Source organism: Muscardinus avellanarius, assembly GCF_963383645.1.
Source record: "Muscardinus avellanarius genome assembly, chromosome: 17".
In the NCBI taxonomy this organism is placed as follows: domain Eukaryota; kingdom Metazoa; phylum Chordata; class Mammalia; order Rodentia; family Gliridae; genus Muscardinus; species Muscardinus avellanarius.
Genome location: NC_137803.1, coordinates 29,799,096 through 29,815,118, shown reverse-complemented (window position 1 = coordinate 29,815,118; position 16,023 = coordinate 29,799,096). Strand labels below are relative to the sequence as shown.

At 43.9% G+C, this 16,023-nt stretch overlaps 1 protein-coding gene across 1 annotated transcript in view; it reads left to right on the top strand.

The window, feature by feature from the left end:
* Positions 1–331: 331 nt before the first annotated feature.
* The window catches only part of SLC14A1 (solute carrier family 14 member 1 (Kidd blood group)), a gene marked incomplete at its 3' end in the record, with an annotated part of 25,746 nt that continues 10,054 nt past the window's right edge, over positions 332–16,023 (top strand). The window contains exons 1-5 of the mRNA XM_080714791.1: positions 332–370; positions 4,270–4,426; positions 5,265–5,454; positions 9,188–9,316; positions 12,511–12,703. Of these exons, the coding sequence (XP_080570917.1) occupies positions 4,291–4,426; positions 5,265–5,454; positions 9,188–9,316; positions 12,511–12,703 (648 nt within the window). The 5' untranslated portion in view covers positions 332–370; positions 4,270–4,290. The remainder of the gene's footprint in view (positions 371–4,269; positions 4,427–5,264; positions 5,455–9,187; positions 9,317–12,510; positions 12,704–16,023) is intronic.

Genomic DNA, 16,023 nt, shown 5'->3' with positions numbered 1-16,023 from the left:
TTCTGTAGCCAACTCAATGTCTCCCCTCCCTCCTTCCCATGCGACCTCTCTGCTGACGAGGAAGTCCACCTTCTGGCCTTCTGCATTAAAGGTCCAGTGCACAGTGCATTTTCCCTCACCAGAAACCCACTAGACACACTCCCCAGTCCCCTCTGGCTTTTCTTGTGCTTGATGGAGCCGGGGGGCAACTCCGCTGATTCACATACTTTTGCCTTTTGTCATGTGTGGAGAAAAAGGAAGGATGAATGTACAATCTTTTATTGGTGGTGCTGGGGACACCCATCTTGGTCTTTTTGGAGACAGAGCTGGCGAGGAGGTGCAGGGAGGCTTCGCGTAGCTAAGTTTGGTCCTGGCTCATGGGCTGCAACAAGTACACTTCCTATCGCTTCCTATCTGCAGCCCATTTCTGGGCAACCTGGGAGCCTGCTGCAAGCTCTGATGTGTCTTTTCTGAGCAGAACCTGGGAGGTAAAGAGTCAGAAAGCTGTGCTGAGTTTAGGGCTGTGGACTGAGCCACAGGCATGTGGGTCATGCCTCCCAGAGGCATGGGGGACAGAGCATCTCCCTTGGTTTAGAGGCTAACCACTTAGCTGAGGAGTTCTGGCAGGCTTGGAAAGAATGGAGAAATCTAGTCTGGGATTTTATACTTATTTTGCTCCTATTAGAAATCTTTTGATTTTATTGTTCTCTCCTCTTAGTTGAAATGGAATGGCCTATTTGGTCAAGATTAAGCATAGCCACTCCATATAGCCTCGGATTGCTTTCCCACACAGAACATGTGGATTCTTAATGACCCTTAAAGAAATGCAAATATTCTAACATGCTAAAATTCTAGAGGGAAGCACAGTTTTAAGTTACATTCTTCCCAACCAGTTCTCATGCCTGAGTTCTGGAACAGATGTCAAGGCTCCCAGGAGCTCCAGAAGGGTCAGCAATTGAGAATAAGTGGCTCTTGAGGCTGGGCATAGTGGCTCACACTTGTAACCCCATTACTTGGGAGGCTGAGATAGGAGGATGACAGGTTCAAAGCCAGCCTTGGCAACTTAGCGAGGCTCTTAGCAATGTAGTGAGATCCTGTTTTCAATTAAGAAATAAAATGGGCTGAGGGTGTAGCTTGGAGGTAGAATGCCTTTGGGTTCAATCCCAGTGCCACAAAAAAATTTTAGAAAAATGGTTCTTAAAGTCTCTGGGAAGACAGCCTCTGCCTGCTCAAATGAGAATCAGTCTCCTCTTCCCGACCCTTCCCTTCCCTTCCCTTCCGTTCTCTCTCTCTCTCTCTCTCTCTCTCTCTCTCTCTCTCTCTCTCTCTCTCTCTCTCTCTCCATCTAGCTCTACAACACAGTCCAACACATAGATACTGGAGGTGCAGATTACAGTAAGCCTTCTCTTTGAACAAAAATATTTTAGTCTCTACTTAACTTTGGGCGGCTCAACAGGGGACTCGGGCCATTCAGGTTCTCAAATCACGTCTGGCCAGTTATATTATCAGGTTTTCAATCTGTATCTTCGGAATCTCCGAGGCGGTAGGGTACTTAAAACATTCTGAAATAAGTATACACTGGAAAATTTAAGAGCATGCATTTTATTCTGGAATTTGTTTCTGTAGACGATGGAAAATGCCACTTTCGTGTTTTCCTTTGAGGCTGTCACTTTTAGGATGTGATATGTTCATTTATAGAAACCCCTGGCAGTTGTGGCTTTGAGCTTCTTGCCATTGTCTGGGCTGAAGCCAGCTGCCTCTCGTAACCTGGTACGGCTTTGAAAATGGGCTCCCATAGCTGAGGGTAGGACTTACCATGCAATATTTCCAGCTATGAGATTTAAAGAGGGAGACGTCTGAAAATAAGGGATAGCCATCATATCGATCATAAAAAACAAGGTACTTTTTCATAAACGCTTAATTACTCAGCTTTGCCTCTCTAAATGTGGAGACAGCTGACATCCAAAGGGATATTGTTTAGGTTCATTTTTGACCTCTAACAGTTTTCAATGTGCGAAATCGTACATGCAAAGATTTATTAGCAGTCTCACAGATGTTAGTGCCTAACATTGTTTTGCCAAAACAGAGTAACTTTGATCTAGAATGAATTGTATAAATAGCTCCCACTTCGTGCCACAATTAATGGCTCACCATTGTTTTAAAAACAGGATGGTTAATTGAACAATGAAGTCATATAATTGAAGTATAATTATTCCCCAGTGATAAATCAGTTACCGGTGTTGATTTTTGTACTGGGATTAATAGAAGCCAAAACTGGAGTCAGAGTGTTAAAAAAGAAACCGAAGACATAAGTTTATTATTTGTTAATAGCTCTTTGTTAGATATGTCAAATGGATTAACAATGGGGCCAAAATAGCCATGAGTACCACAGCCTTGCCCTGGGGAGAGGAGCTGGCTTATCTGTAAGGACATTAGGCCATTCTTTGGTCATATCCTATGTGGCTGTGGCTTCAATTTTCCATATTCATACCTTCTAGGGTCTAATGTCTGCTTCCCACTAACCTGACCGTGCTCCGGGCTTTTCTTGCACACTTGAGGGGGTTTGGCCATCGTCTTTCTCTCACAACTTACTGGTGGAATGATGTCACTGGTATTCTTTGATACCTGCACAGCAGCACCATGAAAGCTTCATATTTATCTCAAGTACCATATTCTGGTGATGCTGTTACTCTCCTGTCACGTACCCATCATGAGAAATGAAAAATTGTAACTTGAACACAAGTTATGATTATATCATTCATATTTTCGCAAGATATGATTATGCCCTGTACATTCTTTTTTGCGTAGGTACTGGGGATTGAACCAGTACCTAGGAGCACTCTACCTCTGACTTACACCCCAAGCTTTATTTTTTATTCTTTATTTTGAAACCTGGTCTCACTGAGTTGCAAAGGGCCTCACTAAGTAGCTGAGGCTGGGCATGAACCGTGATCCTCCTGTCTCAGCCTCTCAAATACGGAGATTACAAGAGTGCACCGCCATCAAGCGTGCGCTGCCATGCCTGGCTTTGCCCTGTATATTCTTATACCACACACTCCTTTAGTTTTTAGCTCTTTTTTTTTTTTTACAAGAATTATCTACTCAGCCTTTTCCAGTTCCTATACCTTCATGGAATATCATTCTGTCCTGTTTTCACATACTTAAATAACAGATTCCAAAAGTAAAGGGTCTCTGAGATGATTGCACGATACAAGAACATATTTAAGCAGTGTAGGATCAGGAGAGTGGGGCAGGCGTTCTTAAGCCTGGCCATCACATCACACACAAACTGGTTTAAAACTTTCTTCCCTCGCAGGGCATGTGGCTCATGCCTATAGTCCTAGTACTTGGGAGGCTAAGACCGGAGGATCGTGGGTTCAAGGACAGCCTCAGCAACTTAGTGAGGCTATCAGCAACCTAGCGAGACCCTGTTTCCAAACAAGAAATCAAATCAGTCTAGGAATATAGCTCAGAAGTAGAATGTCTCGGGCCGGGCGTGATGGCGCATGCTTGTAATCCCAGCATTCAGGAGGCTGAGACCTGGAAGATCGCAATTCGCGGACAGCCTCAGCTACTTAGGGAGGCCCTCTGCAACTCAGTGAGACCCGGTTTCAAAATAAAGAATAAAAAATAGGACAGGGGCTGTAGCTCGGAGTTCAAATGCCCCTGGGTTCCATCCCCAGACCCGCAAAAAAAAAAAAAAAAAAAAAAAAAGAAGAAGTAGAATGCCTCTGGGTTCAAGTCCAAGTACAAAAAAAAATGTCTTCCCTTTCACACTTTCCTCTTTCAGTCTTAAATAAAATGGTATTTTCTAAAAATAAATATTTAATTTAAAGAACCTACTGGTCTGAGTAAGTAGCTGGTTGCTTGAACTGACAGTATAAAGCTCAAGCATTTGGTTTTATTTCTTTCTATACTATTATTTGGCTTATCATGTTGACATTAACTGCTTTTCTTTCTTCTTATTTAGACTGAGTCCTTGCGTATAGGAAGTAGGGGCTCAATAAATGTTGAACTTAGAAACTGAACCTTATGGCTTTACAGACCAGAACCTTCTCGTGGAAGCATTAAAGACTTTAATGACAAAAGTAGTTGGAGTTTGGGTTTGGGCAGTAATCTCCACGCTGATACTGCAGGAGGAGAAAGTCGCTTTTTTAGTCCCACGAGACATCGTGGTCCAGATGAAGGCTTTTAAACTCACCTTTTGTGACTACTGTAACCAGGTCCTAAACTGGCCAACCTGAAGAGTTCTGTGTTAGGGATATTTATGAATTCCATCCTTCCCTCAAGGAGCCAGAAGAAGAGGCAGGCATGGAGGACAGCCCCACGATGGTTAAACTAAACCAGAGTGAAAATCAAGTTTCATCATTTCGAGGAAGAAGGTGCATGCCCAAGGCGCTTGGCTATGTCACGGGCGATATGAAAGAATTTTCCAACTGGCTTAAAGGTATTTATTCATCCTTCCCTTGGAGAGATGGGAAAAGTGGCTTTGGGGAAAAAATAGCTGGGGTTATCTCTACTTATATCTTTACTCTCCATTTTCTACTTTTCTTCTTCTAACCAGAAAAACCACTTCACATTTATTTTTTTTCATGGGAATAGTAGTCAGGGCCTTACTCACATTCAAGGAAAGCAACTGGATCCATCTGCAATTTCAGTGCATAAAAATAGTAATTTTACTATTGGTAATTTCTTTTTTTAATTTTTTATTGGTGCATTATATTCATACATCATATTGAGGTAAAAAAAAACTTGTGTGTACATACATGTACACATCACTGATTTAACCCCTACCCAATTCCCACCCCATTCCCTTCCCATGTAATTTCATTCCTTTCACTTAACAGCCTCTAAGTGTGGCAAATAAATGCATTAGATTTTTTTTTTTGAAGCCTAAAGAAACTACATAGCTAGGTATGGTGGTGCACATCTGTAATCACAGTACTTGGGAGGCTGAGACAGGAGGATCATAGGTTTGTGGTCAGCCTCAGCAACTTAGCAAAACCCTCTGCAACAGAGAGAGACACTGTTTCAAAATAAAAAATAAGATAAGGTTGGGAGTGCAGCTCAGAGGTAGAATGCCCCTGGGTTCAATCCTCAATGCCATAAAAACAAAACAGAAACTAGATGGTTTTTCAATGGGTCTGGGTACCACAAAAGTGGCAGAGGGTTTAAAAAGTGTCAAGGAGTATCCGATCACAGGCTCACCTCCAAGGGTGAGCCTTTGCATCAGGTGGGCCCTGGAGTTGGGCAGAACCATCCATAACTCATCCCTTCTCTTCCAGACAAACCTGTGGCGCTCCAGTTCATCGACTGGGTTCTTCGGGGTATATCCCAAGTGGTGTTTGTCAGCAACCCCATCAGTGGAATTCTGATTGTGGTGGGGCTGCTGATTCAGAACCCCTGGTTGACTCTCAATGGCTGTGTGGGTACGGTGGTCTCTACTCTGACAGCGCTCTTGCTTTCCCAGGACAGGTAGGCATGTCCATCTATGCCAGCTCAGCGCGCGCTCGCTCTCTCTCTCTCTCTCTCTCTCTCCCTTTTTTCATTTATTTATTTTTTCACATTATTTTTATTATTTTTTTAATCATACATCACTTTGGAATATGAGACTTGAGAGGCTATACAAGCACATATCATCCAATTAGCCCTCATCCAATCCCCATCCCATTCCCTCCCCCTTCCTCAATCCCATGCTTAATTGGTGATTATCTTTGATATAATTGTTTATGTACCTCATGGGTTTTAAAGAGATTCCATCTTCCCCCATCCCCTCCCCTTTGATTGGTCACCTTATTGTTTCTCAATAGGTCCCTTTCTACTACTCAACCTCTTCCTGTTACCCCTTTCCTCCTAGTTCTTGCTCATTAGGGGAAGCATCTGGATTTATTTTCTGTGCTATTTCTCTGTGCATGCCACATTGCAAGTTCCAATCCCACACTTGACGGCCCCAGTAGGGGCCTGGCCACCCGGAGGACTCTGATCCCGACCTCGCTGGCTCCAACACCAGCCTTGCCTCATGGGAGGCCCCAATCCTGGCCTCGCTGGCCCCTGCACCAAACTAATCCCTCGGTTGGCTCCTCTACCGGCCTCAGATGCCTCAGCACCAGCCTTGCCTCACTCCAGGCTCCAATACCAGCCTCGCTGACCCTGGTACCGGCCTAACCCCTCAGTAGGCTCCTATCCTGGTCTCACAAGTCCCAGCTCCATCCTTGCCTCACAGCACCGGCCTTACCCCTCGGCAGAGTCCGATCCCAGCCTCATAGGTCCCAGCACCGGTCTTGCCGCATGGCAGGCTCCAATCCCAACCTTGCTGGCCCTGGCACCACCCTAACCCCTTGGCTGGTGCTGATCCCTGCTTCAGTGGCCTCAGTAGCAGCCTTGCCTGAGGGCAGGCTCTGATTCCGGCTTTGTTGGCCCCGGCACTGACCTCACCCCTCAGCAGGCTCCGATCCCGGCCTTGGAGGCCCTAGCACCGGCCATACCTCAAGGCAGGCTCTGATCCCTGCCTCGCTGTCCCTGACACCAGCCAGTGCTGAGGAGCCAGGATCGGAGCCGGCTGTGAGGCAAGGCCGGTGCTGGGGCCTCTGAGGCCTGGATAGGAGCCTGCTGAGGGGTTTGGCCAGTGTCAGCTCTCTTTTTGAAACACTAGGCAAAGAGCCACTGCGGGTAGAGTCATACCCCGCCCAGCAGAAACAACCTTTCTTCTACAGAGCTCTTCATATTTGCCTTTAGTCAGAGGTCAGGGAATCATTTAGAGTCTCTTGTTCTTGATATATGAATAAGTGGCCAGTCTGAATGATGGCAGATTCTCATGACAGGATGCAGTAAACACAGTTCTAAAGAGGGCCCCTCTAATGACTAAGAAAATAATTTTGTCATCCTCATTTTTTTTCTTTTTGGTACTGAAGATTGAACCAAGGGCATTCTACCTCCACACTACATCCCAAACCCTTTGTATTTTGTTTGTTCGTTGGTTGGTTTTGTTTTGTTTGCGGGTCTGGGGATGGAACCCAGGGGCATCAACCTCCAAACTACACCCCCTGCCCTATTTTTTATTCTTTAATTTGAAACAGAGTCTCGCTAAGTTGCTGAGGACCTCACTAAGTAGCCGAGACTGTCTGCAAACCACAATCCTCCAGTCTCAGCCTCCCGAATGCTGGGATTACAAGCATGCACCACCACTCCCGGCTCCATTTGTATTTTTTATGTTGAAACAGTCTCGCTAAGTTATTCAGCGTCTCACTAAGTTGCTGAGGCTGACCTCGAAATCTGCAATCCTCCTGTCTCAGTCTCCCAAATATTGGGATTACAGGTGTGCACCACCATGCCTGGCTTTGCTGTCAGCATTTTGTTTAAGCAAAAATGCATATGAGTTTATGAAAAGTCTCAATGGCTTAACAACACCCTTTAAATTTGCTTCCATCATTAGCTTAGATATACATCCATCATAGACAAGGAAAAGGTTCCTGGAGAGATGAACAATCATAAATTCTAGAATGGTTCTAGGATCATACCATAAGGAATAGTCCTTCGTTGTTTTGCTCCAGTGAAGCGTGGCTAGCCCCACTTCCTCAGCAGGTATTATTTAGAAGATGAGTCATGTTTACATGTGTTAGTTTCCAAGTCTCTTTTGCTTTTCTTGGCCCAAAAAGACCGCATTAAAACGATAGTTCTTACAGTAACATATGCATACCCATGTTCATAGCAGCACAATTCATAATAGCCAAAATATGGAACCAACCTAGGTCTCCATCAACAGCTGAATAGATTGCAAAATTATGGGAAATACACACAATGGAATTTTATTCAGTCATAGAGAAGAACAAAATCATGTCATTCACAAGATGGAAAGAACTAAAGAACAGTATGTTAAGTGAGATTAGCCAATCAGAGAAAGAGAGGGGACATATGTTTTCTCTAATATGCCCAAACTAGAGAGTATTAGGGATACCAGAGGGACTCCAGATAATAGAAGGGAAACCTCAGCAAAACTAGAAAGGAAGAGTGTGAGAGGAAAAAAGCTGAGGTTGATTAATGGAGGAGCTACATTTGAATATGTGCATAAGTGTGAATGTAGCCTGGTCAACCTGGACATTCATTGTTGAGAGGGGGGAAGGGGAAGCAGGGGGAAGGGCACCAAGCACTGTCTGAATGTATGCCATTTTCAATATGATCCACATAAAAATATAAAAATAAATAAACTACATCACATTTATAGAATAAAATAAAAATAAAACAACAGTTCTGTTTTATGTGATTACATATCTCCCTGTTGCTTTTACCATGCCATTCCACAAGTTGTCGATGTCTCCATTTTCCACTGACCAAACTCAAGCGTGAAATCTCCAAGCCTGCGCCTGAGGGGATCGCTCTTTTCATGGTTCTCCACTGTCATCCTGGGTAGTACCAATATCTGTGTCGCATCAATAGAAACCACAGCACCTCCCACAAAAGATTAGTTAAGAGAAGCAAAGGAGTTTTGAACAGGGAGTCCACCTCCAGTATTCCCAGCCTAGAGTACGTATGTGAGGTCACCGTGTCTGCTACACTGGTACCTTCTGGCCCAGTTAGGAACAAGCCAAGAAGTTCTCAGGCTAGTGCCTTCCCAACCCTCCTGGCCCCTGCGGTGTGGCTCTCTGGCTGCAGCCCCCCCATATGACCTCACCCACTGCTCCGCTTTCTTCACCTCCTCCCTGCATCCCTGCAGACATTGCCCCTGAGTGCTGGGCTTTTGGGAAATAGAGCTTGTGTGCTTCATGGTACCAAACATTGCCAACTTGTAGAGCTCCCACCTCCTGGGGGCATTGGCTTGTCATCCTTGGGACTGATCCTAGAGGAATATTTTCATTCTAGCTGGGGTTATTGAAACAGTAACATTATTTTAAAAGCTGGAACTTACCCATAGGACATTCTTTAGAAGTGAAGTTAAAGCCAGGCATGGTGGCACGTGCCCATAATCCCAGTACTTGGTAGGCTGAGACAGGAGGATCTCTCTTAAAGAGCTGAAGATGTAGCTCCGAGGTAGAATACACCCTGGGTTTAATCCCCAGTACAAATAAAAAGTGAACTTAAACAAATACCAAACAAAATTTCCAAATATAACTCATTTGCTAATGTGAACGTGATCAGAAGTTGCAATTTTATATATGTTCAAGTTTAACCTAAGTTCACCTGGAAATATCTGTGCTACACCTCTTGCCCACAGGTCAGCCATAGCAGCCGGGCTCCATGGCTACAATGCCACCCTGGTGGGAATACTCATGGCTCTCTTTTCAGACAAAGGAGACTACTTCTGGTGGCTGTTATTGCCTGTATCTGTTATGTCAATGACTTGGTAAGTTTTACCTGTTTTTTTTTAGATGACTTTTAAAATGTATGGAGGGAGAAAGGAATGAGGAGTTGGTATTTAATGAATACTAGTGTCAGAACATGTAATATGGAAAATGTTCTGTGAATGTCGGGCGTGATGGGTGTACAATAATGTGAATGCACTTAACACAGTTAAACTACACAAAACAGTTACATGGTAAGTGCTGTTGTATGAATTTACCAGAAATTTTTAAAATAATTTTTAAAAAAAAATTAGTTTACGGTTGTGTCTACTAAAAACAGAAATAACTTCTTAAAAAGGTGTGTCTTTCCTTACAACCAGGTATTTGGCTTTCTGCCCAGTTCCCTGATATGTCCTTCCATAACTTCCTCTCCACGAGGGGACCTCACCCCAAAGACCAACTAAGCTCACAGATGTGTGTGGTCAGCCTCTCTCTCTCTCTTTCTCTCTCTCTCTCTCTCTCTCTCTCTCTCTCTCTCTCTCTCTCTCACACACACACACACACACACACACACACACACACACTCACTCACTCACACCATCAAGAAGCTGATACAATTAGTCTGGGTTCTTGCCTAGACACTGGAGTTTTAAAATCTCCCAAGTGATTCTGAAGCACCGCCAAAGTTGGAACCCACTTACTATCTCAGTGGTTCTCCAACTTGAGCACCGTCAGAGTCACCTGGAGGACTAATTAGAACACAGTTGGCTACTCCCTCCCCCTGCCCTCCCACCCTCACCCAGAGTTTCTGATTCAGTTCATCTGGAACAGGGCCTAAGGATTTGCATTTCTAGGCTGAGTGTGTTGATGTATGCCTACAATCCCAGTACTTGGAAAGCTGAGACAAGAGGATCACAGGTTCCAGGATAGCATCAACAATGTACCCAGACTCTCAGAAACCTAGGGTGACTCTATTTCGAAAAAAAAAAGTTAAAAAGGGCTAGAGGTGTAGCTCAGATGTAGAATGTCCCTGAATTCAATCCCCAGCTCAGCTCAGCACTAGTAAAAAAAAAAAAAGAAAAAGAAAAAAAGATCTTACATTTCTATTGAAAGCAAATGCTAATGTGTCTGGTCCAGGAACCCCACTTTGAGAACCACTGTGCATATATGAAGTCCCCTTTAACCCATCTGCCTATGCCCCTTCATTTGTGTGTGTGCACGCTAGGCAAGTGCTCTACCACTGAGTTATACTCTCAGCCCCCCATTTATTTTTTACTGGATTCAGTATCTTAAAAAAATAAACCCAATTATTCAAACTATCTTCTATGTGCATATCATCTTAAATCCCCTTTCTAAAAGCAAACATTTTCCTCTTTCTATGTTGTACTTAGAATACTAATATGCACACAAATGTAAAGTACCACCCACTATGCAGTGTCTTTAGGAGGAACACACACACACCCCAGCTGCACCCACAGCTCTGTGGAGGACTTGCCAGCAGGTGCCCACCACACTGCCCACAACCAGGAAATCTGGAGTTCTGAACTTACGATGATGACTTCTCACCAGGGTCTGTGGTCCACACCTGTAATCACAGCACTTAGGAGGCTGACAGAAGGATTGCAGAATCATGGCCAGCCTTGACAACTTAGCAAGAACCTCTACAACCTAGCCAGACTGTTTCAAAATTAAAGGGGGTGGGGTGCTGGGGTTGTAACTCAGTGGCAGAATGCCGCTGGGTTCAACTCCCATTACCAAATAAAATAATAAAATAATGACTTCCTGACTGAGTCGTCAAGTGGGAGTCACACAAAGGGACCACAAGCAGCTGTAAGTTACACACCAGGAAACTGAGGACAAATGCCTTGCCTACAGCTCAAAGACATAAAATCTTCCCCCTAACTGTAAGATCTTTTTCCTCCAACTGAAACCACCTCATTTTCCCTTTAACAGTTGTTTCTCTTTTTGCAAAGATAGAAATGTATACTAAGGACGTGAGAAATTCATGCCAAATTCAGGATCGAGGTTACCTCTCACGGGTATGATCAAGTCAGGTTACTAGGCATCTCAGTTATGGAGATAATACTTTATTTTCTTAAGTATTTCAAAAGTGCTGGGTAAGCCGGGCGTAGTGGCACACGCTTGTAATCCCAGCATTTGGGAGGCTGAGACCAGAGGATTGCGGTTCGTGGACAACCTCAGCTACTTAGTGAGGCCCTCTGCAATTTAGTGAGACTCTGTTTCAAAATAAAGAATTAAAAATAGGAAAGGCTGTGTAGTGCCCCTGGGTTCCATCCCCAGACCCGCACACACACAAAAAGTGCTGGGCATGGTAGTATACACCTATAATTTCAGTGCTTGGGAGGCTGAGACAGGAGGACCTCAGGGTTGAAGCCAGCCTCAGTAACTTAGCAAGAACCTTAGCAATTTAATGAGACTCTGTTTCAAAATAAAAAGGGCTGTGATGTAGCTCGGAGGTAAAATGCCCCTGGGTTCCATTTCTAGTATCAAACAACAAAAAACACTTCAAAGGTATTTAATTAAAAAAAACCTAATACATAAATCACTCCAACCCCTGAAACCCATTGAACAAAAGCCAAATAAGATAAGAGTTAATTTTGTTTTTTACTGTATTTTCTCTGTGTATGTGGCGCTCAGATTGAGCCTAGGGGCATTTCTACCTCTGAGCTACATACATCCCCAGCCCTATTTTATTATTTTTATTTGAAGCAGGGTCTCACTAAGTTGTTGAGGGCCTTGCTAAGTTTCTGAGGCCGGATTAAACCTTAATCCTCCTGTCTCAGCCTCCTAAATACTGAGATTACAGGTGAGCACCACCACACTCAGCTTTGACTGCTTTTTTTTTTTTTTTTTTTTTTTTTTTTTGGTGGTACTGGGATGGAACCCTTCTACCTCTGGGCTACACTCCCAGACCTATTTTATATTTTTATTTTTGGAAACAGGGTCTCTTAAGTCAGCAAGGCTGGCTTCGAATCTGATCAATCTTCCTGTCTTCGCTTACCAAACGCGGGGATTACAAGCATGTGCCACCACGCCCGGCTTTGACTGTATTTTGAAATTGTCTCTATGATAGGATTTATCCCAGATTTGCTTTCTGTGGAGGGTTTGCCAACGCACTTTAAGGGCATATTATCAGGGGAGACAAATGACTCCATTGGTCAACCTGATTCATGACACCCGGCTTCTTTTATTCTTTCTTTCTTTCTTTCTTTCTTTCTTCTCCTTTCTTTTTTAGCCCAATTTTCTCCAGTGCATTGAGTTCGGTGTTCAGCAGGTGGGACCTCCCTGTCTTCACTCTCCCTTTCAACATGGCATTGTCGATGTACCTTTCAGCCACAGGACATTATAATCCGTTCTTTCCAACCAAACTGTTCACACCGGTAACCTCGGTTCCCAATATCACTTGGACTGACCTCAGCGCCGTGGAGGTAAGATCCATTATCTTTTCATGGTCCCCTCCACCTCTGAAGACACTGTGTCCTCCTGTATAATTGCTGCTGAGTATCAGAGTCTTCTAGATAATTGTTGGCCTTTTGCCTTCATCTGGCCATCTAAAGCTTTTCCAGAGCTTTGGGGTCTAAAGGATTTTTTTCTTTTTTTTAAGTTTTATTGGTACATTATACTCAACTTGTGTGAACCTACATGTACACATCACCCATTTAGCCCCTACCCAGTTCCCACCCCATTCCCTCCCATCCCTCCTTCCCATGCTTGGCTTAGTGGTTGACTTCGATATGTTTAAGTACATTGTGTGTTTTAGAGATTTTCTAAAGGATTTTTTTCAATGACTGGTTGAAGCCAATATTTTCTCTCTTATCTTTTTCTTTTTTTTTTTTTGTTTTGTTTTGTTTTGTTTTTTGAAGTACTAGAGATTAAACCCAGGGGCATTCTACTTCCTAGTTACACCCCCAGCCCGGTTTTTTATTCTTTATTTTGAAACAAGATCTCACTAAGTTGCAGGGGGCCTCACTAAGTAGCTGAGGCTGGCCGCGAACCCGATCCTCTTGTCTCAGCCTCCCAAGTACTGGGATTTCAAGTGTGTGCCACCCCGCCCAGCTTTCCCCCTCTTTTCCTAAATATCTGCAATACCAACTCCAGAGTACAGTGCCACTGGGAGTGAGGCACTCTATTGCGAGCGTGGGCCTCTGTGGGTGGATGTAATGGGGGCCAGGCAGGTGGCCTCCCACCCGGGGTTAATCTGACATGAACTGCTTCTTCCAGTCAAAATCACTAAATGCTTCCTGTTAGAGCTCATGCAGAACCTCTCCATGCTGCCTCTTCTTGTGGTATATTTCATAGTGTATGTACAACAAATCAGGGTTCTCAGCTGTGCTAAACATCAGCCACTGAGATGTTTTTAAAATACCAGAACAGCCAGGCATGGTGGTGCATGCTTGTAATCCCAGTACTTGGGAAGCTGAGACAGGAGGACCACAGGTTTAAAGACAGCCTCAGCAACTTAGCAAGACTCTGTTTCAAAATAAAAAAAAATAAAATGGGCCTCGGGGTGTAGATTAGAGCAGAATGCCCTGGGGTTCAACCTTCAGCATCAAAAGATAAAATTAAGATTAAAATTAAATTAAAAAGGCCGGGTGTGGTGGCACACACGCTTATAATCCCTGCGCTTGGGAGGCGGAGACAGGAGGATCGTGCGGGTTCGAAGCCAGCCGCGCTGGCTTAGGAGACCCTGTTTCCAAATAAAAATATAAAATATAGGTCTGGGAGCGTAGACCGGAGGTAGAAGGGCTTCCAGGAACCCCAGTACCAAAATAATTAATTAATTAATTTAAAAGGAAGGGAGGAAAGGAAAAATACTGAAATAGTCTCCATCTCAGACCCTCTGGATCAGAATGCTGGGAACCTGTTTTAGCAAACTCCCCAAATTGTGCAGTCCAGAGTTTGAGAATCACTGAATTGTAGAATGCATACTGTGTATATCTTTAGAGGTACATTTTTAAAAGCCTGGTTAACCCAAATTGAGTTCTAGCTCTGTTGGTGTTTATATAGTAAATCTGCTTAACATTTCTTGATTACCAAGAACAAGAGACTGCTTGAAATCAGGAGAAAAACAGAGAAGGCGTACCTTTTTAAATGTGCAAAAGACCGGTTCTCCTACCACCAGGTTGCCAAACACCCTTCTCTGCCCTCTTTGCCAAGCAGTCAAAACATGGGAAGAGTTCGCCTTAGTTTTTAGTTTCTTACACAGAGAATGAATGGGAGCATTTGGAAAGAGTTCAGAAGAAAAATCAATGATTTATTTCAGCTATTCACAGAAAATATTATAAATAGTATTTATCTAAAACTGCCTGTCTCATATAGTAGCCTTTAGCTTTGTGTGGCTATTTAAAAGTAGATGTGAAATAATTAAAAACTCAGTTCCACCATTTCACTAGCCACATTTCAGATGCTCCATAGCTGAACGTGGCTAGGCCCACTGTATTGGACACAGCATAGATGTAGAGGATTCTGTTAGCAGGAAAGGTTCTGTTGGACAGTGCTGACCTGGGGCAGGAGGAGGGTTGTCTTCTCCTCACTCTGAACCCATCATCCACACACTTATTTTCCAACTCACTCAACTCAACTACCTGAGGGGTAGGTAGGCTGTCAAGTTCAGACCTATTCCATCTTTGCCTGTGGGAAGTTCCCTGCTCCAGAAAGAACAGAAATGGAAAATGATCTTATGTAAACACGAAGACTCAGCACTGGCCAGAAGAATTTAGAGCCCATGTTAGGGCAGAGTCAGGCTCACCTATGGTCAGGTGTGCTGAGCAAGCACCATGCCGGTGTGTGGAAGCCAACGTTAGACCCAGCCTATGCAAGAGGGGAGGGGACACCTGACCTCCTGCCGAAGCTGGGGCTTCCTCTGTCAGAGTCCTCCCATGGGTCCTTGCCAAGAGGTACACAAACATCCCAGAAAGGGGAGAAGAGGACATCTCAAGAAATAGCCTTGCTCTAACGGGATGCCATGTGTGATTCTGTCTCTCCTGGCCCTGCCAAATCTTGTTACAAAAATTGTCATTTGTCTTGGGCATGGTGGTACACACGTTCTGAGCCAGGAGGATCATGATTTGAGGCCAGCCTCGGCAACTTAGTGAGACCCCAGAAACTTAGAGAGAATCCTGTTTCAAAATAAAAATAAAATAGAGCTGAGAGTGTGACTCAGAGGTAGAATGCCCCTGGATTCAATTTCTACTACCAGGGGGAAAAAAGGAAAAGAATAATCTTTTGTCACATTGAGTCAAATCTTGTGCCTTCTTGAGAATTCCCATTCTGTGAACACTTTAACTAAATTCAGGCCTCAGCCAGAAAGTAGAATTGTGACACTTGCATGATTTTTTTTTTTATGTCTGATTGGCAGGTATTAGTAACTGGAACCAGCTAAAGATATCCCAATTTAAATTAATACAATTTCCACTTACCTTTGGAAGGATAAATATGATCCTGGTTCATGAACTAGCTTATAAAAAGTTTTAAATTGTGGGTAAGAAAAGCCGGCTTCACATCTCTGGCCTTAGTACGAGCAACCAAATTGCACGATAATAATATTTCTATTGAATGTAGGGATGCATTGATTTAGTGCCTCCTGGATTGATGGATAGTGAAAGCAAAAGAAGCGTAGAGTCTTGTAATCCCAGTACTCGTAACCCTGTATATCTTTAACCCTGTACTCGTGCCTGTAACCCCAGTACTTGGGAGGCTGATTCAGGAAGATCACAGGTCCCAGGCCTGCCTCTGCAACATAGCAAAA